The 21,967-nt window shown below is 56.0% G+C and overlaps 6 protein-coding genes across 6 annotated transcripts; 3 read left to right on the top strand and 3 right to left on the bottom strand.

Annotated features, from left to right (window-relative positions):
- Positions 1-2,088: 2,088 nt before the first annotated feature.
- Positions 2,089-4,265, bottom strand: JN550_012899 (uncharacterized protein; the record flags this gene model as incomplete). Its single annotated transcript, XM_049311425.1, has 2 exons — positions 2,089-3,964; positions 4,081-4,265. 2 exons carry the CDS (start codon positions 4,263-4,265, stop codon positions 2,089-2,091), a joined length of 2,061 nt encoding a protein of 686 aa, XP_049165160.1.
- A 2,610-nt stretch (positions 4,266-6,875) lies between these two features.
- On the bottom strand, positions 6,876-7,493 carry JN550_012898 (uncharacterized protein; the record flags this gene model as incomplete). The annotated part of the gene is made up of 2 exons (XM_049311424.1): positions 6,876-7,327; positions 7,397-7,493. The coding sequence occupies 2 exons, from the start codon at positions 7,491-7,493 to the stop codon at positions 6,876-6,878; spliced, it is 549 nt and encodes a 182-aa protein (XP_049165159.1).
- A 925-nt stretch (positions 7,494-8,418) lies between these two features.
- Positions 8,419-10,262, top strand: JN550_012897 (uncharacterized protein; the record flags this gene model as incomplete). The annotated part of the gene is made up of 2 exons (XM_049311423.1): positions 8,419-9,620; positions 9,686-10,262. 2 exons carry the CDS (start codon positions 8,419-8,421, stop codon positions 10,260-10,262), a joined length of 1,779 nt encoding a protein of 592 aa, XP_049165158.1.
- A 576-nt stretch (positions 10,263-10,838) lies between these two features.
- Positions 10,839-14,879, bottom strand: JN550_012896 (uncharacterized protein; the record flags this gene model as incomplete). The annotated part of the gene is made up of 1 exon (XM_049311422.1): positions 10,839-14,879. One exon carries the CDS (start codon positions 14,877-14,879, stop codon positions 10,839-10,841), a length of 4,041 nt encoding a protein of 1,346 aa, XP_049165157.1.
- A 1,996-nt stretch (positions 14,880-16,875) lies between these two features.
- On the top strand, positions 16,876-18,318 carry JN550_012895 (uncharacterized protein; the record flags this gene model as incomplete). The annotated part of the gene is made up of 4 exons (XM_049311421.1): positions 16,876-16,916; positions 17,041-17,120; positions 17,188-17,913; positions 17,969-18,318. 4 exons carry the CDS (start codon positions 16,876-16,878, stop codon positions 18,316-18,318), a joined length of 1,197 nt encoding a protein of 398 aa, XP_049165156.1.
- Positions 18,319-19,580: 1,262 nt separating this feature from the next.
- JN550_012894 (uncharacterized protein) lies at positions 19,581-21,339 on the top strand (the record flags this gene model as incomplete). Its single annotated transcript, XM_049311420.1, has 7 exons — positions 19,581-19,870; positions 19,952-20,259; positions 20,315-20,794; positions 20,857-21,009; positions 21,063-21,121; positions 21,178-21,259; positions 21,311-21,339. The coding sequence occupies 7 exons, from the start codon at positions 19,581-19,583 to the stop codon at positions 21,337-21,339; spliced, it is 1,401 nt and encodes a 466-aa protein (XP_049165155.1).
- Between the last annotated feature and the right edge of the window lie 628 nt (positions 21,340-21,967).

The following is a 21,967-nucleotide window of genomic DNA, read 5'->3' as shown; positions in this document are numbered from 1 at the left end:
TGGCGATGGGGATGGGCCGCGATGGGAATGGGAGTGAGGGTCTTGGGGGGTGGGAATCAGAAATGCCCGCTGACTCTCGGTGTCGCGTGTGATGGATGCAATTGCCTCCGGATTTGCCTTCCAAGTGACCGGTACGAAAATCCACTCCAGGCCAAATTGGCAGTTATCGCGGCTTAGCCTCATCCAACAAAAAAGCTCCCAGCACCAGCAGCCAGCCCATCAGCACACCAGCACCACCAGCACCACCGACAGTACATCCCAGGGCCTGGGCGCCACGGAACAAGAGTCGCGTCGGCTTGTCAATTTAATCTGCTAGCCTGCAGCTGGCCTTTGCCAGCCAACCTCCGTGCTCCGACGCCTTGAGTTTGCAGGGATGTGCAGTCTCAGTAGTCCTACCCTTGCTCATTACCACCCACACCTTTACCCGTTCCCGTAGCCTCGCGAACCCAGGTCGACATATCTGGACGTGGTCTTCCCCCAGTAGTTTTACAAACAGTCAAACTGAAGTATAGTCCACTGTTGTGATGTGTTGATCAATGAATATAAACGTATTGACTAAATCCAAGTTGTTGTTGTGCTTCTGTGGATGAGCAGAGTGAAGGAATGGATGCGGTCTTTCGGCACCACATAACTTCAACGAATGCTTCTTGGTGGGCTTATTACTTACTGCCTCCGTACTCAGCCATGACAGCACGCTCCGGTGTTGATATACTACGACGCCAATACAAGGTATGGGAATCATCTAGATTATCAAGAGCTACCAATCCTAGATGTCCGGCGTCGGTGGTTTCCTACAATATGACCTATTTGTTGTCATGTACACTACACTACGCCAGGCAGATGCCAATCATGAAGCTTCACCAGATCATCTCAGGCCCTTTCACTCTGCCAGTTTCCTAGTAAGATGGAGCTGTCCACTATGACGAGACGTCCAGCATAGCATCAGGGACTGCCGACAGTCTATATTTCGTCACATCACAGTTCAGGCAAATAAGTCAGATGTAAGAAACAAGAGATTTTTTTTTATTATGGGAGTTCTCAGTCCGTCGTGGATGCATCCTTATGCTTGTCCACCACAGCATCGAAACCGCGTAGGGCCGAAACTGCCTCAGCCGATATCTGCATTTATGACCACCGTCCATCTGCCTTTCTTCGTGGCAATGGACAGGAGTCAACCCTGATTCCGTCGAATGAGCAGCCTTCCTAGGCCAAACCTGGGGCTGTTGTTGCGATCCTAGGATTCACCCAAGAATCCCTGGACCCTATTGAGAGCCATCACCTGCTCGCCGAGACGCCTTGACTTTTTTTTGTGTCATGTCCATTAATGCCTCGGAACAGGTAACCAGTCTACCATCTTCATTGAGCCCTTCTATCAAGTTCCCCTGCCGTGGCGAGCTCTCCATGCGAGCTTGCCGGCCAGAGAACCGAGAAATCCACTTTTGTCTATGGGAATACCATCAACGAATCTTTCGGCCGCAACGCAGCTGAGCGAAAAACCCCGTTCTATGTGAAACTGGGAATGACCATCCTTGCTTGGTGCCTCCCCTCGAGGCCTAAAGCAGGTACATCGCAGCATAATAGACGTCATGAGTGTCGTAAACGCGTCGATCAGACGAGACCTTTCCGTCCGGAACATGTGCCTCCATGTGTTCCTCGGACAAAAAGTCTCATCTGCTTTCTGAAGGCGTCTGTCTGACCTTCTAAGTCTCCTGTAGCTGCTCGCAAGTCGTCCCACCGCAAACGGGGGGACTTCTATGGGTATCATCATGCGTTCTGTACTGCAGCCGAAACAAAAGACGAATGCTGTCTATCGTGTGCTCGAGTCCTTTGCCGACGGACCCGACCCTGCCTTTCCTGGATGAGGGCATCTTGTGTGTCCATCGGTAGAAGGGAGTTATGTCGCATGAAACGTGCTGGGAAATGCCAATAACTGAGCTGAAAAAAACATCCATGAACCGGAAAACATGAAATCGTGAAAAAGAAAGGAAAAGTATGTGTGCCGCGATGTGAGGCCAGCTTTCCATTCCCATCGCGGCTTCCGCCTCCTTGTAGGAGCCGGGAAGAATGGAAATGCGGCACGGTGGTGATTTACCACCAGGAAGCCTGGCCGCCAGGACCGCTAGGGTTGCCGTAGCTGCCACCGCCACCACCACCGCCGTAGCCACCACCGTAGCCACCGCCGTAGCCTCCAGCGCCGCCGGAGAAGCCACCGCCAGGAGCGCCGCCGCCGCCGTAGCTGCCACCCGAGGGAGGACCGCCAAAGCCTCCACCGAAGCCGCTACCGCCGCCGCCGCCGCCGCCGCCAAACTTGCGGAAGTCACGGTTGGCACCCTGGCCACGACCACGGCCACCACCCGATCGACCGCCACGGCCACCGCCGCCAAAGGAGCTCTCGCGGGCAATAGTCTCCAGGAAGGCGGGAACCTCCTGGTTGGCCTCCTTGAGGAGGTCGAGAAGCTCTCTGACGACACCACGGTTGCCGCGGTTGAAGAAGGCAGTGGCTGAACCAGTGTTACCTGCACGACCGGTACGACCGATACGGTGGACGTAGTCGTCAATGTCGGTGGGGAGATCGTAGTTGACAACGTGGGTAACGTTGGGGATATCGAGACCACGAGCAGCGACAGCAGTGGCGACGAGGATGGGGCATCTGCCGTTACGGAACATCTCCAGGGCGCGCTCACGCTCACGCTGGGTTCGGTCACCGTGGATGGAGGTGGCCGGGAAGTTCTGGTTGATAAGGAAGTCCGACAGGGAATCGGCCATGCGCTTGGTCTCGACGAAGATCAAGGTGAGACCGCCGCCGTGGGTGTGGAGGATGTCGAGAAGGACAGAGCGCTTGTCAACGTCCTCAACGTACTCGACCTTCTGGGTGATGTTCTCCGAGGTGGAACCAACACGTCCAACCGACAGGAAGACGTAGTCCTTCAAGAAGTCGCGGGCCAACATCTGGATGTCGCGGGGGAAGGTGGCGGAGAACATGAGGGTCTGGCGGTTCTGGACGTTGGGCATATCCTCGCCCTCGACGATTCGGCGGATCTGAGGCTCGAAACCCATGTCCAGCATACGGTCAGCCTCATCGAGAATCAGGTACTTGATGTTCTGGAGCGAGATGCGACCACGCTCTATGAGATCGACAAGACGACCAGGAGTTGCGACCAACAGATCGCAGCCACGCTCGATCTGGCGGAGCTGGGAACCGATGTCGGCACCACCGTAGACAACGCAAGGGCGGACCCAGGATCGGTAAGCGAACTTGCGGGACTCCTCGTAGATCTGAGAGACCAGCTCACGGGTAGGAGCCAGAATCAGCGATGTGGGGTAGGCCTTGCGCTGGCGGCCGAAACCACCAGCACCGGCAGGGGTGGCAGAGGGGCCAGTCTGGAAGGCCTGGGACAGGATGGGGAAGAGGAAACCACCAGTCTTTCCGGAACCGGTCTGGGCACAAGCCATCAAGTCACGTCCGCCCATGACGATGGGGATGGAGTACTTCTGGACGGGGGTGGGCATCTTGTAGCGGGCAAGCTCAATGTTGCGGATGAGGTGGTCATCCAGGGGAGGGTTGGTGAAGGTCAGGACGGGCTCAGGGACATCGTGACCGGAAGCCTCGACGGGGATGTCGTCGTACTTCTCAAAGTTGATACCGGTGTGCTGCTTCGACGGGTCGTCGGGGGTACCAAAGAGTTCGCGCTCGACGCGCGGGTTGGCAGGGCCGGCGACGTGCTTACCATCTCTCCACTGACCATCACCAGAGCCGCGGGCGTGAGCGCCGCCACCTTGACCGCCGCCTTGGCCGCCGTGGCCAGCGTAGCCGCCGCGCTCGAATCCACCGCCACCGCCGCCTCTGCCACCCCAGCCAGATCCGCGCTGTTGGGGAGGGGGAGGACCATCAAATGCGGGAGCGGCAGGGGCGCCAGGGGTGGGCCATCCAGCGGGAGCAGGACGAGCGTCGTAGGCGTTGTTACTAGAAGTCGTCAGGTTAGCAGCGGGTTATACTGAGCAGAATATCGTTCAGGCGGTTGCGGGACCACGAGACTCCGGATAGGTTTGTACGAAAAGTGTTGGAGGGGTTTCACTTACCCAGCCCAGGCGCTGTTGTTAAGACCGCCGTTCATGGCAGGAGGACCGGCCGGGGGGCCAGCGGGAGGGCCACCAGCGTGGCCACCGCCGCGGGATCGCATGTGAGGCGGGATGTAGGAGCGGCCGCCAGTGGGAGCCTGCTGCTCAACGAGGCTGAGGCCGTTCATGTTGAGTTGATCAGCCATGGTGTTGGAAGATGTTGCGTAGGACCGAGGGAGGTGCGTTTGCAAGTCGTGGACGGTCGTTGGGATGGAGGTGCTTGTGTGAATTGCAGATTGCAAATTTTTCCGATTCGTCCCAGCCGATTAGATCTCTCCAGAAAGAACGGGTGTTCTAGAAGAGAAATGAGAGTGGTGAGGCAAAAAGTGACTGCTGATTATTCTTGGGAGGGCTTTTGGCGTCGAGTGCTGAGAAACACAACCGACGACAGAAGTGAAGAGAGTGGATGAAAGCCGAAGATGCTCTCAGGTGCTCTCTCAGTTGGGTATTATGGGTTGTGTCTTGTTTGCGTTTGTGGTGACCTCGGGCAGCTGCGTCTGAACGAACTGCTCTAAATCACGTCTAGTGGGGGGGAAAAGTCTTCCAAGGTCCTCTGAATAAAAAAGAAAACCGATCTTTTTTTCAAAGGAAAGAAGACAAGAGACCAAATGCAGAACTCTGTGTTGTGAGGGGAGATTCTCGTCGAGGAGAAGGAAGGGTTGGTGGGTGGATGTGAGAGGGAAAGGTTGGGACGTGGGACGGGAGGCAGAAAGATTTTATCAAGTGTCTCTGCAAATCTTTCGACTGTTAGGAAAAAACCCCCCAGGCGGGTGGCAGGCTGGGCAGGCTGGCAGGCAGGTTTGGCCACAAAACCGTTAGCGTCCTTGGGTCCAGTCCAGTGTCTGTCTCCTTGCAGCGGGCAGCGCAACGGGGGCCAGCAGCGCAGTGCACCAGTACCAGCGGGCTCTGCAGGCCAAAACCCATTGGTTGCCAGATGGGAATTTTTTTTTTCTCTCTCCAGCCCAGCTAACCGGGGCCTGTGTGTGTGTGAGTGACAAGCGCGAGTGGGTGTGAGTGTGTGTGTGTGCCCAGCGTGGTTGGCCTTGGTGTGCTATGGTACGCTTTGCAGCAGAGATGACCGCCTCTTGCAGTAGTCGGTCGACTCTGACTGGCTTACACGGAGCGTTCGAGCAAGATTGGCCACTCTGGTGGAGATGACGAGAGCTCCCTGACAGCCTTCACCCGCTGGAGACGCCGCCGCCCGTCGTGAATTTTCCAGGAGACTAGCCTCGAGGCGTGGCAGGCCGGCAGGCACGAACAAATCTTGTCCAGCTCCTTGAATCAGGGTCGTGGCAAGCACTCTATTTGTGCATGTGGCCACGAGCTGTCAAACGTCTTCTGGAGCAGGGGCTTGTTAAGGTATCCGAGCACTGCCGAAGTATGTATCTGAAGCACCATTGGTGCCCTATGGCACTAGATACCATAGAATGAACTTGACCTACAGAATGCAAAAAGTTTGCTTATGGGCGGTCCTGCCTCCGTCACGGTGATGCGTTTCCGTTTGCTTCCACGGTCGACAACATATCTGTGGTAGCGAAGTAACTCGCACTAGGTTCGCCTTCAAGCAAGGGCCATCAGAGCCTTCCAACGCCGGAACAGGGGAGCCTCAACCCTCCCCCCACACAATACAGTACGTACTGGACAAGTTACGTTGGCCCTCTGACAACTTATTGGCAGGAAGCTGCCTTTGTTGCTGGGTTTGCTTTGCTATTGCCACCCAAGTATCTGCCCTGTGTCTATCTGCGAGAACATCGCGGGGCTAGGAGGTAAGTTAGCATATAGTCATTCGAAAACCCTGGTGGTCTCTGCTGAGTCTTGACTGAAAGCCGCTGCGACGTATTTCGTCAGATGTTCAACCCCCGACTGGTCAAGTGGTCTGTGGTTGCGGATGGGCAACGGCCATCCCACACACCACCCACCTTTGTTCTCTTCTGGGGTCTAGAAGTGCGGCCCCTAGCGAGAGTGATGGCGCCCCCCCTTGTCAGCTGCTAGCCTCCCTCCAATAGGAACGCCTGCCAGGGGCTGATTAGACTTCTGGCGACTGTGACGGCACGCAATCCTCACCGCCTAGAAACTTGCGGCTGCTTCCAGGTCCTCTCAGGTTCCATGCCAGGTATACAGCGACGCGCATATTATTGAATCATGCACCGCCCTCAGTATGCTGACCTAATCTGCCGAACCTCATGGACTGGGAGTGATGCAAGGAACAAAAACCCTCCCGCGAGTTAATTCTTTACGGACCCCAAACGGCCCTGACGCCTTATCCCTTGATAGCCACGCCTGCCACGGTACCGTACAAGGTTGGCTGTGGGCGGGCAAGGAATATGCGTGCCATAGCACCTAGCTACTGCACCAGGTTGCGATTATCATACAGATGCCCACATCGCCGACCCTGCTGCGACCGGGACGTGGGCCATGACCCTTCCATCAGTTTCGTCCAACACGCGAAAGGTAGGTACATCTAGATAGGACAGTATGAGCATGTTGACTTCCTTCCATTTCGGAGTCATGACTGTGACACTGTCATTGGCATGGTAAGTCGTCATGGGCCAAAGAAGCATGTTGCCAATAGTGAGACGAAACAAAATCTCAAAACAGACACAGTAAGGGTCGGCAGCAAGATAGTATTCTGTCTTTTTTTCCCCTTGGAACACAGCCATCCCGTGCGATAAGAGTGATCCATCGCGTCAAACGCGACCCTCTCGTCTATTGTACATCTGTGCCTTGCCAGTCCAGAAATAGCTCCCGCGCCCTCATCATGCGCACTTGACTATCTTGTCGTCGTTGAACTCGATATCCACGATGCCGTTCTTGGTGACGGCCTTGACTGTCATGCCCTTGAAGTCGATGGGCATTCTCCTCTTCAACTCGTCCGTGCACATCTCCAGCAGCTTGATGCCCTCGCCCAGGCTGATGCCGGGGCTGTGGTGCTTATCGAGAATAGACAGGCAGTAGTACTGTGCGTAGCCGTGGGCAGCGTAGGGGACGGGCGCCAGCGATGCTAGGTAGTCGAGCCAGAACAGGCTGGGCTTGTGTGTGATGGGGTCAACACCGCCCAACAGCAGGTTGACGTTGTAGGGCTTTCTCGACCGCAGGCTGGTGGCCAGTTCGCCGCGGACGTAGTTCGCCAGGGCACTGGGGGACAGGTCGGTCTCATTGCGCATCGAGTAGAGCTGGGCATTCGCTTGGATGTACTCGGCGAACTGGACTGGTGGCGGCGATCTGTCAGCATATCAGGCGCCCACGGTAGACCGCACCCGCCCAAAGAAAAACATACCGGTATCTCCTGCCTCTCCAGAATAGGCCATCAGGGTGTTCTTGTTGAGTTGTCTGGTCTTGTCGTCGGAAGCCTTCAGAACAGTGGCGCCGCGCATAGCGGCTTTCGAGGCGGCGATGAGGGCAAAGTCCTTGCCGGTAATTCCTAGTAGCACCTCCCTGATAGGGATGGTCAGCGATCTCGTACAGCTTCAGCGACGGCGGGGGATTTCGCACATCTTGAGACGTAATCAGCGATGAACGAGAAGACGTCGAATGGTACTGCAGCAAGCTGTTGTTGGGGAGAACCAAGCTGTCGAGGAAGCTTCGGGTCCCGACAATGTCCGTAGATTGGGAATTGGAAAGGAAGAATAGCGCGCCGGGGACTCTTCTATCGCTGCTCTGCGTCTAATGGAACGTGGCACGCCGCGGGAATGGAATCGCTCGTCTGCGGGTCGTGGGGTTTGCTGTCACCAAGATTGAAGAAGCTCCAGCCTTCCGTCGAGAGTGAGCGGAGCGACCTACGTTGGCTCGACGCGCAGCAGAGCTTCAGCCTGGCGAGCACTGACGGCGGACGGCAGACGGCGCCTGGGAGCTTTCTCCCCAACCAGGTGCCCACTCGAAGGCCCAGCTCCGGGCCCCAGCGCCCACCTGCAGCCTGCCCAGCGCCACGGGCCTCGCGGGCCTCAGTGGCCTCAGCGGCTTTAGTTCAGTGGCCTCAATGGCCTTCCCCCAGCTGGGTGGGACCGCGTCGGAGGTCGGAGGTCGGAGGTTGAGCCACCTGTGGCCGTGTAGTCGCCTGCTGGCAACTCTGTAAAACTCCACTGTCGAGCAGAGCCACAGATCGGTGGAGACCCCTGTCTCGCCCGTGGTGCGTTAGGCCCGGATTGGACCTGAGACCCCTGCAAGTGTCCCGCTATCAACTTTTTTTCCTCGACGCTCAAAGTCGAAACTTTTTTTGGCAGGCCATTTTGGAGGTGGGCTTCTACGACGCCTCGTTCAGTTGCGAAGAAAAGAAGCGACAGCCACGACCGCTCGCCCGCCATGTCGTCCTTCTTCACAGCTCCCTCTGCGCAGAAGAAGCGCAAGACCGCGCCCACGTCCGCCAATGGCCCCAAGAAGCGGCTGGCCACCAACACAAAGTCTGCTGCCAAGGCGCCCACCAAGGCACCGCCGCCAAAGAGACGACAGGAGCGCGATGACGAGTCGATATCCGGCAGCGATTCCGACGACGGCGACGACGGGCCCGCCGAAGACCAGGACGGTGACGAAGCCGGCTCCGACTCGGAGAAGGAAGGCGAGACCGCGGCCGAGAAGCGGCTCAGATTAGCAGAGCGATACCTGGAGCGCGTGCGGCGAGAGGAGGAGACCGTGGTGGGCTTCAATGCCGAGGACGTGGACCGCGATCTGATAGCAGAGCGTCTCAAGGAAGACGTGGCCGCATCCAAGGGCAAGGTCTTCCGCCAGGTCGCAGACGAGCTGGATTTCCACAAGGCCACCCACTGCCTCTTCCGCGCCGATACCCTCTCCACCACAAATATTACTACCTGCCCCCCTTATGCCTACACCGCCTCCAAGGACCGAACGATAGTCAAGTGGAGGATACAGGACCTGCCCAAGGACCAATATCCCCAGACCACCAAGAAGAAGCCCAAGAGGCAAGCGCCCCCGCGCAAGAAACCAGACAAGGTCGCCGTGCTCAAGCCCTCCAAGAACAAGGCCAAGGACAAGACGTACCAGGGCCACGTAGCGGGCGAGATTCTCTGCATTGCCGCCTCGCAAGACGGCAAGTTTGTGGTCACCGGAGGCACAGACCGGCGCCTGGTGGTATACGACAGCAATCTGAAGCCTCTCCGGGCCTGGCTGCACCACCGTGATGCCGTCACCGCCCTGGCTTTCAGAAGGGGGTCGAATCAGCTATATTCCGCGAGCAAAGACAGAACAATAAAAGTCTGGAGTCTCGACGAGATGGCCTACATCGAGACCTTGTTCGGCCACGCAGACCACGTTGTCGACATTGACGCCCTCGCCCTCGAACGCTGCGTGTCGGTTGGTGCCCGGGATCGGTCTGCTCGGTTATGGAAAGTCGCAGAAGAGACACAATTAGTGTTCCGCGGTGGCGGGAACTTTGACAAGAAGCGTCTGCCCAACATTGACCCACGATCATTAGCTGTGGAAGGCAGCATGGACAGAGTCGCCATGATCGACGAGGAATTATTTGTAACAGGGTCCGACAATGGAAGCATGTAAGCAGCCTTTTGGCCCCTTTCGGTGAACCTTTCATAGTTCTCATCACTAACACGGGGCGCAGTGCTCTATGGAGTATAACGAAGAAGAAGCCGCTTTATATCATGCCACAAGCCCACGGGCTGGAGGCGCCCCTGAAGCCCGAGGAAGCTTCGGCAGAGGTGCACCCGGACCCCAGGATCGTCCCACCCCCTCAGCCGCGCTGGATCACGGCCCTGCGGACTGTCCCGTACTCGGACGTCATCGTGTCCGGCAGCTGGGACGGCTGCATCAAGCTGTGGAAGCTGAGCCAGGACAAGCGGTCCATCGAGCCCCTGGGCTCACTGTGCGAGGCCGACGCGCGAGACTCTTCCCCCGAGTTCAACGGCGTGTCTGAGGACTCGGACGACCAGCGCAAGGCCCTCAGCAGCGTCGGGGCCGACTCCTGGCTGGTCAAGGGCGTCGTGAACGACATCTCGGTCTTCGAGCGCGGCGACCGCGGCAAGGACGGCCTGTGCGTCGTCGCAGCCGTCGGCAAGGAGCACCGCTTCGGCAAGTGGAAGAAGGTCCAGGGCGCCAAGAACGGCGCCGTTGTGTTCGAGGTGCCCAGGTCCGCCCTGGCCAACGGCGACAACGCCGACGAGTCGGGAGCGGAGGAGTAAATGGATCTGTTGTATATAAGGGCGGGGCCAAAACAGCGTAGGGATGGGTGTATTTATGTCGCCTTCCGCATGGCAGGGCAGGTCGAACTTGCCTACAGTGCAGATATACCCGTCCGTGTAGAATGGTCAAAAAGAACTAAAGCATTTCAAGAGTTTTCGACATGTTGACTTGAACCAGTGATATCGCTTCGTCCTTCCCACACGGAATAGGAAAACAGATGCGGTATGTACATGCGTCGAGCATGAGATCCTTCACCGGGAACAAGATTCACAATCAGCCAGATGAGAAAGGAAACCTGATTATTTGAGCTTCGTTATTGCTAGAGATTTTTCTTTGAATCATGATCTGGGTGTCCTCCGCTCTTGACCTGAACCCATGGGCATAGCTCGATCTTGCGGTCTCCAAGAACTACACCTCATCTTCATCTGTATACTTCTGCATCCCCGCGAAGAAAAAGGCTGCACAACAAGATACAAGACAAGGACTAATCCGAAATGATATCATGCCGTTAAATTCAAAATTCTATATATTGTACCAAGCCCAGCCCTCGTCTCCCCTGATCTGCACCATCCCTTCTAGATCCGCATGCGCTCCGCAATGACCTTGTACTCCTTCCTCCTCTTGGGGGTCTTGGTGACGGCGAGCTTGGCGGCGCCGACGAGGCGGGCGACCTTCTGCAGCAGGTAGTTCTCGGCGGTCCAGGCCAGGATCAGGTAGGCGACGCCGAGGGCGAGCAGGGTGACCTTGAACGAGGCCGAGATGCTGGTCAGCTGCATGAGGTGCTTGACGCCGCGGGCGGGGCCGAGCACCATGTAGCCGGTGATGGCGATGGCGCCGACGATGGTGGCCATGAAGGGCCAGTTCTGGACCATGGGCTGGCGGAAGGGGCGGCCGGCGCTCAGCACGACGCCGATCAGCGTGTATTCGAAGCACGAGACTAGGAACAGGGCCGTGTTCTCGGAGTTTTTGATATTGGACTTGTCCGGGTTGACGTGCGGCGGGATGTACCAGTCCTGCTCGCGGACGAGCAGCCAGGCGGCCGCCTGGATGAGGATGCAGATGATGATCTGGCCCAGGAGCGGCGTCAGGACCTTCCGCGAGACCAGGTCGGCCGTCGGCCGCTTCCGGCTGAGGACGGGGAAGGGCCCGGACCAGCCCATGAAGATGGCGATGGGCAGAATGAGGAGCACATCGATGAACAGGAACTGGAAGTCGCCGAGGTTGGACGCCGACGCGTAGAGGAAGCTGACCGAGGTGAACTGGATAGCCGAGTAGAGACTCATGAACTTGAAGCAGCTGAAGCTGGTGACCAGAGCCGCTCTACCCTCGCGAATGACATCTGGCACACAGCGGATGTCGAAGACTCTTGAAGTGAAAGGCGCTGCCACGGAGGCCTCAGCTTCCGAAAGAGATATGCCCACATCTGCTGCTTTCAGCGCACCACAGTCGTTGGCGCCATCTCCGCAGAAGCCCACACAGTAGTCAATGCTCTGTAGTTTCTCTACGAGCTCGTGCTTCTCGTCTGGTGACATCCGGGCAAAAATCTTGCCACGAATGAGCATCCTGTGAAGGACATCTGTGGGAGCGTAGTCGATGACCCAGCGGAACACATCTCCACTGACAGCGAGAGAGTAGTTTGACAGATTTGTAATGTCGTATGGCAGAGAAATGTCCCGATCAGCTGGGATAGGCAGGGGTAGTAGAGTACGGCTGTCCAGCTTCAGGTTGTTGTCGTCAATGCTCTCCCATCGAAGGTCAGCATTCGGGTCCTGGAAGTTCCCTTCTGCAAAATGGGGAACGAAGCAGGGTGCACTCTTTTGAATGAGGCCACAGTTTCTGGACACGCTAATGGCAGTGAGAATATTGTCTCCTGTTACCATGATCGAGCCGATATTGGACTGTGTCAGTTCCTTCAAGACCGCAGCAGTAGTAGGCTTCAGCTTGTTCTCAAATATGATAAAGCCCACGAAGTCGAGGTCTGACTCAACATCTTGTCGCTTCATCTTTTGGGTCTTGACCCAAGACAGCTTCTTAAGATGCTTTGTTGCGCAGGCAATGACTCGATACCCCTTGTGCGTATAGTAGGAGAGTAGCTCCTCGTAGTCCGACGGGAATGACTCCGCACGACAGATCTCTCTCATGCACTCTGGTGCCCCCTTCACATATATATCCACACTCTGCTGCCCAAACGCTCGTACAATGACGCTGGCACGGCGGAGCTGTGAAACAAACTCGAAGGATTTCAAAACACCCAGTTCAACCTGTACGTTTCTCCCCTGAGCAGATCCAAACTCATTGGTATCGTAGAGAGGCAAGGGTGGCGGGCGTGCAACCGAGGGAGACAATCCACCCTGCTCCTCGTCCTCCTGTTCACCACCACCACCATGGCCTTCTTCGAAGGACCATCCAGTAAACTCAAACATTTTGAGATCGAGAGGATCACCAACAAGCTCGTCGTCCACGGATCGAAGTGAGTGGCAGGTGGCCATCGTAAATAAGGCCGCCCGGCTGCTGTCGTGAAGGTTCTGCGGGGTGGTCTCGTAGTCCGTTGGGCGTACAAGCGAGGATGCCTTCGACACCATCTCATCAAATTTCTTGGTGGATCGAGAAACAAGCCGTAGGCCCAGGACATCGAGACCTTCCTCCGTCAGGGTACCTGTTTTGTCAAAGCACATGACGTCGAGCTTCCCTCCAACGTTGACCCTCTGGGGACTGATGCAGAAGATCTGCTTCTTTTTGAGCCGGCTCAGTGCAAAATTCGTACCGATCGTCAGAGTAGCTGGCAAAGCCGGGGGCACGACGATTGTGATCAGATCTAGGGCTCGGACTACAATCAAGTGCCACGCCAGTCCAAGGCGGATGAAGTTGACAAACGATACAACGAAGCCGAGGAGAGCTACGCATCCCATGACCGCTATGTAGCGGAAGGAGTCGCGGTAGAACTTAAAACCAGACGGCTTTGGGAACAACATGGAGCGAACGAGTGAGCCCTTTGTTGTGTTAAAGCCAGTCCTTACGACCATGGCTAACGCAACACCTTCATCTTCTCCGCCATCCTGGGGTCGCCTTGCTCGGATGATCTTAGTGCCGCAGAACAGAAAGTGGCGGGCGGTTTCGGGAGAGACTGTGGCAGCACCTAAGCCCATGGAGCTCAGAGTCTCATCTGTAGCAGGTATCTTGGATACAGGCACCGACTCGCCTGTGAGCATGCTCTCGTTGACGATGCAATCGCCACTCAACAGGAGACTGTCACTTGGAAACTGTGACAGACTTGGATCGCTGACCTCGTAGACATCTCCGGGGACCAAGTCGCTTGAACAAACATTCGCCCAGAATCCGTTTCGAAGTACTCGCACGTCGCATTCGAAGCGGGAGATCTCGCGAAGCCGCTTCATCGTCGAGCGGGTCTCGACAAGCGTAGCTATGATACTACCTGCAGACATGACAAAGATGCAGACAGCATAGTAATAGTACTCATCGAGGGACCAGAGGATCAAGCTGGCGATCTGGAAAACATAAAAGGGATGGAACACCTCGTCGACAAGGAGTTGCGGTATAGACTTCTGCTCGATATCGATCATGTTTGATCCAAATACATACTCGCGCTGCTCCTTCTCTTCTCCGTCTATTCCAGCGCGAAGGGCCCGAACATGGGTCCAGCTGGGGTCCTGCCACCCACTGCAGATGACGAACTTGTCTTTCAGAGGGTGGAAGAACAGGCGCACATAACGGTAATTCAACACGCGAAGTTCCGAGAACAGCGGATCTGCGTCGTCATCGAACATTTGCGCAAATAGCTTCTCAGGTGCTCCGAAGACGGTGGACAGCGGGCGGTCGTAGGGACGGGCGGACACCGGGAGTATCGAGAACTCGCCCCATTGGTTTTCGAGGACAACCCAATCGCACCTGTGAAGCGGGCATGGCTCTCCTATCAACCTGACATGCCAACGAGGAAGCCACCGGAGAAGTAGATAGGCAGCGCCAAGAGTGGCTAGACACAAGAATAGGTAGATGGCAAAGCCTATACGGCTGGTGCGGAAACCGGCAATGACAACCGTAAGATCCTCGTTGACCATGTATAGCTTCTGGCTTATGCGGCCAGAAAGCTCAGCACTTGTATCGGAGCGACCGCTGTTGGTTCGCAGTAACCTCGCGTGTACAGAGCTCCGCGAGTGGGTGGACGACCTTCGGCGCATAGCAAAGTCCTCGTTGCTGTCTTCTTGGTCAAGGTCTGCCATGGAGCTGTCATCGTCCACGGCCTGGGTCTCCAGACCAAAGGGGATATCGTCGATATCCAATGCGACCGAGCCGTCCTCGTCGTACAGCGGCCGGCCATCGTCATCGTAGACAGCGGGTTCCTCCTCGTCCTCGTTGTAGTACGTAAAGCTCGCGGTGGAATCGGCGCGACCGCGGCGATGTGAGAAGGCCGACACGCTGGTGGGCAAGCTCTCGGCGACGGGGCCGGAGAAGAGCTCATCGTGGGCCATCTCGACATCCTCGAAGACGCTTGTGCTGCTGTGGTTGGAGCTCATCCGGTACAAGGGCGCGTGCCCGTTCCCGTGCCCATGCCCATTGAGCCGGCGGCCGTTGGGACGACCGTCCTCAGGGCCGTCCATAGTGAGGGAAGTGGAAGTGTGCTGTCCCTATGTCTCACGATGCATCATACATACGCGCCGTCCGTTGCCATAGCCCTAGACCCCGAGTTATTGGTGTAGAGGTGGCCCAGGGATCAATTCTGTAGGAACAAAGTTCGGAGGACTAGTTTTTGGCACGAGCTGGATCGGATGACGATGTTTCACTGGCCGTGCCTGGTGACCCACCGATTAAGCTTCTCCGACACGATAACGATAAGACCTGGTCGGGGGCCGGGACGGCCAGGACAGGATATCCGAAGTTTACAGCACGCCTACAGATGGTTGGGTATATGTGCCTATGCTGTCGGGTCAACTGCAACACGGTGATGCAAAGATGCGATAATCATGATCCTACCACGATACAGGGCAGCGGCAGTGTATGCAGATGCCGCGCATTTCCTACTAACCGTGAAACGGGGTAACCTATTCATTAGCATCCTGGTGGGATCCATGAAGAAATAATTGTCGAATCCGGAACCAGAAATAATCCAAGCAGGAGGTTCTCTTATCATCCGGGCCGAAGCCGACGATATGATACTGTCCCTTTGCAGCGTTGAGTTTTGCTTTTCACTTTACATGGTCATGTATGCATGATGTACATATTCTGTCTCAGACAAGAGATGGCCTGGAGCGGATGAGGGCTGGGACCTGCCGGCCAAGCTGATATACGAGATGGCAGTCTCGTCCAAGACAGACGACCCCATGCCCGAGTTTGTTAGGTTTGTGGCGCGTGGGATGTCGAGAGCCTACTTCGTGCTGTAGCAAAAAACAGAAGAGTTCCCCAGGTTTCGTGGTTCGGTCGGTGTCGTGGCCGTCTTGCTTCCAAAATTGGCAATCTGGCTCTGGCTCTGGCTCTGGTTCTGGCTCTAGCACATCCCCCCCGCGAAGTCATCTCCACCACATGCTGCGATGGCAACCTCTAGCTGGCAGCGGCACAATGAGATCATGGCACGTTGCAGGAGGTCATGCGTGTCCACGTCTATACATATACAGCGCTGTCTTCTTTGCTTGTTTTCTCCGTAGCAAGGTACCCGGCGGCTCACCGCCCTGGGCGGACAAGGAGACGGCGGGCCACGGATGGATGGGATCCAAAATATCCAAATGGCTTTCTCTGCTCCCCCAATTGCAGTTACACGCGAGTAATTCATCAATAACAAAGTGCCAAAGACGGCTAGACCGGGCCGGATAAGCTGGGTGGACTCGACGGCCTAGCGTGTTCTACCGTGACCCAACACTTTTTTTTTCTTCCCTTCCCATGCTTGATAGACTTGAGGGGTGGGCAAGGTGGGGTAGCAGCAGCGAAAGAAAGCGGTGGGCCTTACTGGGCTCCAGCTCGGCCTGCCCAGCTAATGGGCGTGGGCGTGGTTGCTGGGTTTTGGGCTCTTTGCTGGGCTCGCGCTGCCAAGTTCCTCCGCCTGCCCACCCCCTCCAAAAATTCAGTCTGGCAGGACTTTGGGTTTCCAGTCGCTGCACCGCAACGCAATTGGGACGCACCAACAAGCAGCACCAGGGCTTTTTAGTTAGGTCAACGTGAAGCAGATCTTGCTCTGCATTCTCTGCAGGCTGGACTGGACCTCCAAGTGCCCCCCTCCCCCTCTCCACCCACCCGCCTGCCACTCTGCCACTCTGCCACTCTGCCACTCTGCCGCTCCAGCACGCACGTCGCACTTCGCCCTTGGCCTTGGCCCTCGACCTCTGGGCCCGACTGACTTTTTTGCTGGTCCCTCCACCTCCTTCCCATCTCCCCCCATCCCACCTTCACCTCCCTCGACTGCACATACACCACCCATCGTCGACTTATACACGTCGCCGTTTGAGACCCGTGCTAGCCCAACCTCGTCGCTGAGTGACGCGACGCCACCGACTTGCACAGAGTCGAGTCATCCCGCTTGCACCTCTTTTTCTCTGATACGCCTCCTCCCCTCCGGAGCCGAGTCTTCTTCCTCCCACCCACACAACAACATTCACACTCGTCGCCATGGCTGAGCCCATCAAGAACAGACGGGACGTCACTGCCCCGTGAGTTGCCCTCCTTGTCCTTTCTCGCCGTCAAATTCGAGCTGTAGCTGTGTTTTGCTGGGCGTGAAGGCGCATGGCGTTTGCTGGGCGGATGGACCTGACGGTGCTAACATTTACCTTCTAGGACCCCGCAGAACACTCCCGCCAACAACGCCCCCATCTCTTCCCACGCACAACAGCCTGGCGTTGCCAGCATCAAGGAAGGTAAGCTCGGCCCCGCCAATCCGCCGTGTTCCCGTCCATGGCCGTACTGATTTCCTGCCCCGTTCAGATGACATGGCTGAGCGCGCTGCCGCTGCCTCTCTCTTCGCCCAGAACCCCGCTCTTGTCTCAATGATCCAGGGCCGCCTGGGCTCCCTGGTCGGTCGCTCGTCCGGTTACATCGAGAATCTCCCTGCTCCCGTCAAGCGCCGTGTTGCCGGCTTGAAGGGCATCCAGAAGGAGCACTCGAAACTCGAGGCCGAGTTCCAGGAGGAGGTCCTCCAGCTGGAGAAGAAGTACTTCGCCAAGTTCACTCCCCTGTACCAGAAGCGTGCCGAGATCGTCAACGGTGGCACTGAGCCCACCGACGAGGAGGTCGAGGCCGGCGAGGAGGACGATGAGGAAGATGAGGAGGCTGCTGAGGGCGAGAAGGAGCCCGAGGAGAAGCCCGCCGAGTCCACCGAGAAGGTCGACGGCATCCCTGAGTTCTGGCTCTCTGCCATGAAGAACCAGATCTCCCTGGCCGAGATGATCACAGACCGTGATGAGGCTGCCCTGAAGCACCTCACCGACATCCGCATGGAGTACCTTGACAAGCCCGGCTTCCGCCTGATCTTCGAGTTCGCCGAGAACGAGTTCTTCACCAACAAGACCATCACCAAGACCTACTTCTACCAGAACGAGAGTGGGTATGGTGGCGACTTCATCTACGACCACGCCGAGGGCGACAAGATCGAATGGAAGGAGGGTAACGACTTGACGGTCCGCATCGAGAGCAAGAAGCAGCGCAACAAGAGTACGTCATTCCCGCCCGCTCTCCAGTCCACCTGTGGATGCTAACCGCATGACAGACACTAAGCAGACCCGCATCGTTAAGAAGACCGTACCTACCGAGTCCTTCTTCAACTTCTTCTCACCTCCCAAGGCCCCCACTGATGACGACGATGACGCCGCATCTGACATCGAGGAGCGCTTGGAGCTGGACTACCAGCTTGGTGAGGACATTAAGGAGAAGCTGATCCCCCGCGCGATCGATTGGTTCACCGGCGAGGCGTTGGCATTCGAGGAGATAGAAGACTTCGATGAGAACGACCTCGACGACGAGGACGATGAGGATGACGACGATCTTAGTGATGATCGTGATGAGGACGACGAGGAGTCAGAGGAAGATGTACGTTTGCCTCTCCCCATTCGTCCCTGAAGACACCCTTGACTGACTTGTGAACCAGGATGATGGTGCCAAGCCCAACAAGGAGGCCGCTGAGTGCAAGCAGAGTTAAGCAGCTTTCCAAACTGCCACCAACTTGTTCCCATCTTGTCTACGTACGCGTCACCGTCTTTTGAGGATGGACTTATAAAGCACCCGTTTCGAGATCAAGACCCAGCATTGATCTTACTCCATCCCCCGTGACGCAAAAAAACCCCCCACTGTCCTTCAGCTAGCATTCTCACCCACATCCCACGAGCATCGTCGCGAAGACGACTCGTCGCTTTCGCATGCATCTACCCCCCCCCGGATTAGACTGGCATTCCCAACAGGTTATAGGCTGATTTCGGAATCTCATTCTGCGTTGATTGGACCTTGTTATGTTTTCTACTGAGCACAGGCTGGTCGGGAGGTTCGGAGTGGTATCCCAGACCGGCAGTACCATAATCTGATAGAGACAGATGGAACCAGGATCGGATTCCCGGTTGAGAATGAGAGCAGACACATTCCGGCTTACAGGAGAAAAAGGTCGCGAGGTGAAGAATCGTCAGATTGCGGGCCAGGGCATACCAATTGCACATATGTAAATGTACGTAGCACATGGAAGTTGATTCTCAAGCTCCGTTGTTCATGTGCTACGCTACATACATGTTTTTTTTGGGGGGCGTCTCTAATTTCGATACATTTCCCGGACTCCAGCCTGTGCCCAGCCGAAGCCTGCCTATAATATTAGTTTTCAGCCCTCTGCGGCTTCTGTTTAAATTCTCTGACAGCAATGCATGCCTTGTGTTCATCTACTTGCGCCGCGTGTTGTCCGGATCAAGCCGGCTACGTGGTTTCCAGCCCTACCCAGGCGAAGGTCTGTCCGCATCCCTTCCATTAGTAACGGCGCTGGTCCATGATGCAATCCGATGGCGGAGGGCAAATGGGACGGGTGGGAAAATTCGTCAGGAGCTGTCACAATAGTGCAAGCCAAGACAAGCCCCAAATCTGGACCCTGGAGCCATATCCAGCCAATCAGCGGCCGAGGGGCTGCTTCGTCGACCCGTTTATGCAATAATTCTGCATCATCCCCCCAATCCATGCGAGATGTACCGCGGGGTCAATCCCGTCACTGCTATTCCTTCAATACTGGGACTCAAGGAAAATTTCCGGCCAGCGAATCTGACTCAACTTCCTGTCCATATATTCAGGAGTATTCCGCCCACGTGTGATTGATACCATTGAGAGTCTCCCAGTGTAACACATCCTCCACCATGGCTGCACCGCAAAACATTGTCCAGATTCCCAAGCCGGACTTCGCTCATCGGCTGAGCGTCTCGACGTCACCTACTGCCACATTCCACTCCCCGCCGGCCAGCTTCAGCGGGGCGCTCCCGACCCGGGCGGCACCCAAGCAGTTGAAGCCGTTCAACACACAGGACATCAAGATCCTGCTGCTGGAGAATGTGAACCAGAGCGGCAGGGACATCCTGACCGGTCAGGGTTACCAGGTCGAGGCTCTTAAGACTTCGCTGCCCGAGGACCAACTCATTGAGAAGATCCGGTGAGTCACTGGTGCTACATTTTCAGGATTTACCGATGAACTTTACGGGATGGCTGACTTCTTGTGCCTTCACAACAAAAGAGACGTCCATGTCATTGGCATCCGTTCCAAGACCAAGTTGAATGAGAAGGTCTTGCGTGAGGCCAAGAACCTGCTGGTCGTCGGATGCTTCTGCATTGGCACGAACCAGGTAGACCTGGAGTTCGCTGCCAAGCATGGTATTGCCGTCTTCAACTCGCCTTTCGCCAACTCGCGCAGTGTGGCCGAGCTGGTGATCGGAGAGATCATTACCCTTGCTCGCCAACTGGGAGACCGCTCAAATGAGATGCACCGCGGCACGTGGAACAAGGTCAGCAACAAGTGCTGGGAAATTCGTGGCAAGACCCTTGGTATGTAAGCCCCGTCCCTTTGCTTACAGAGTTGCGACTTACCAAAATTTCACAGGCATTGTTGGATATGGTCACATTGGCTCTCAGCTCTCAGTATTGGCAGAGGCCATGGGCATGAACGTTATCTATTATGACGTTATCAGTTTGATGGGACTGGGTACCTCTCGACAGGTGCCAACCCTGAACGAACTCCTGAACGAGTCCGATTTTGTTACCTTGCACGTCCCCGAGCTCCCCGAGACCAAGAACATGATCTCGACGGCCCAGTTCGAGCAGATGAAGGAAGGTTCCTACCTCATCAACGCAAGCCGTGGAACTGTCGTCGATATCCCGGCCTTGATCAACGCCAGCCGCAGCGGTAAGATTGCTGGCGCAGCGTTGGATGTCTACCCTAATGAGCCTGCGGCCAACGGCGACTACTTCACCAACGACCTCAACACCTGGGGCGAGGATCTGCGTAGCCTGAAGAACCTGATCCTCACGCCTCACATCGGTGGTAGCACCGAGGAGGCTCAGCGAGCTATCGGTGTTGAAGGTGAGTCCGCACTCACATGCCAACTACGTCCGATCCAAAGATCTCTAATAATTTGCGTATAGTTGGTGATGCTCTTGTCCGATATATCAACCAGGGTATTACGCTCGGCAGTGTCAACTTGCCCGAATGCAACCTGCGTTCATTGACCCTCGAAGAGCCAGACCACGCCAGAGTTATCTACATCCACCAAAATATTCCGGGTGTCCTCCGCAAAGGTGAGTAGGACACCTTCAGTACAACTGACTAAAGGCTAATTTTCGATTCCCAGTCAACGAGATTTTGGGCAACCACAACGTCGACAAGCAAATCAGTGATAGCAAGGGTGATGTGAGTCTAAATTCCAACATGTAACAACGATGCGTGTGGAATCTAACCCAGAATAGGTTGCATATCTCATGGCAGATGTCAGCAGTGTCGGAATTGAGGACATCAAGGAGATTTCTGAGTCCCTCGAGGCCTTGAGCTGTAAGTTGTCCAACAAGAAATCTAGCTGGCCACTTTACTAAGACGAAGCAGCACGCGTCATGGTCCGTGTCTTGTACTAAAGCAGGTAACGAACTGTCGCAGTAAGGACAGTTAAGGTACTGGAGTTACGTCAGCCCTAATCAAGGGAAATGTCCATAACCAGAAAGGAGCATGAATCATTCAACACGAGCGTCTGGAGCACATAGGTCTTTTTGAAAAGTTGGGAAAACAAGAAAACATTTTGAGACCATCGAGGAGCTCCAGTTGGTTGACGGAAAGCGAAAGGTTCAACAAGCATATACCACGGGAAAAGAGCAAGGAGAAACATAGAGTGCATAGCCATGGGCGAAATGGTCTTCAGCATGATAACTTCATTTCACGTCTACAGTGTGCATGAGCGACCAGTGGTTTGTTTTGCCTGAAAAACAAGAGCATCGGGCCGCTTCAAGGCCCGTGATGCGCCGGTAGACTCCGGCAGACTCCGGCAGCCTTGCTAGGCTCAATGTTTGTGAGGCTCAGGCTCCTCCGAGCTCCAATGTCCGAAAGTTGCGTGGTATACTCGTAAAACGGCAGAAAGCGCCCAGTGCTCGCAGGTATGGGGATTGGATGAACGGGGGGCCTTATGGAATTGCTAGATCTACATTACGGATTCATGCGAGTCCCGGGCTGAGGGTTTCTCGAAGGGATCTTCGGCGTTTCCTCTTTGGG

This window comes from Neoarthrinium moseri, assembly GCF_022829205.1.
Source record: "Neoarthrinium moseri strain CBS 164.80 chromosome Unknown scaffold97_Wmoseri_CBS_16480, whole genome shotgun sequence".
Taxonomy (NCBI): Eukaryota; Fungi; Ascomycota; class Sordariomycetes; order Amphisphaeriales; family Apiosporaceae; genus Neoarthrinium; species Neoarthrinium moseri.
Note: the sequence above shows the minus strand (reverse complement) of the source record. Positions and strands in the feature narration are given on the sequence as shown.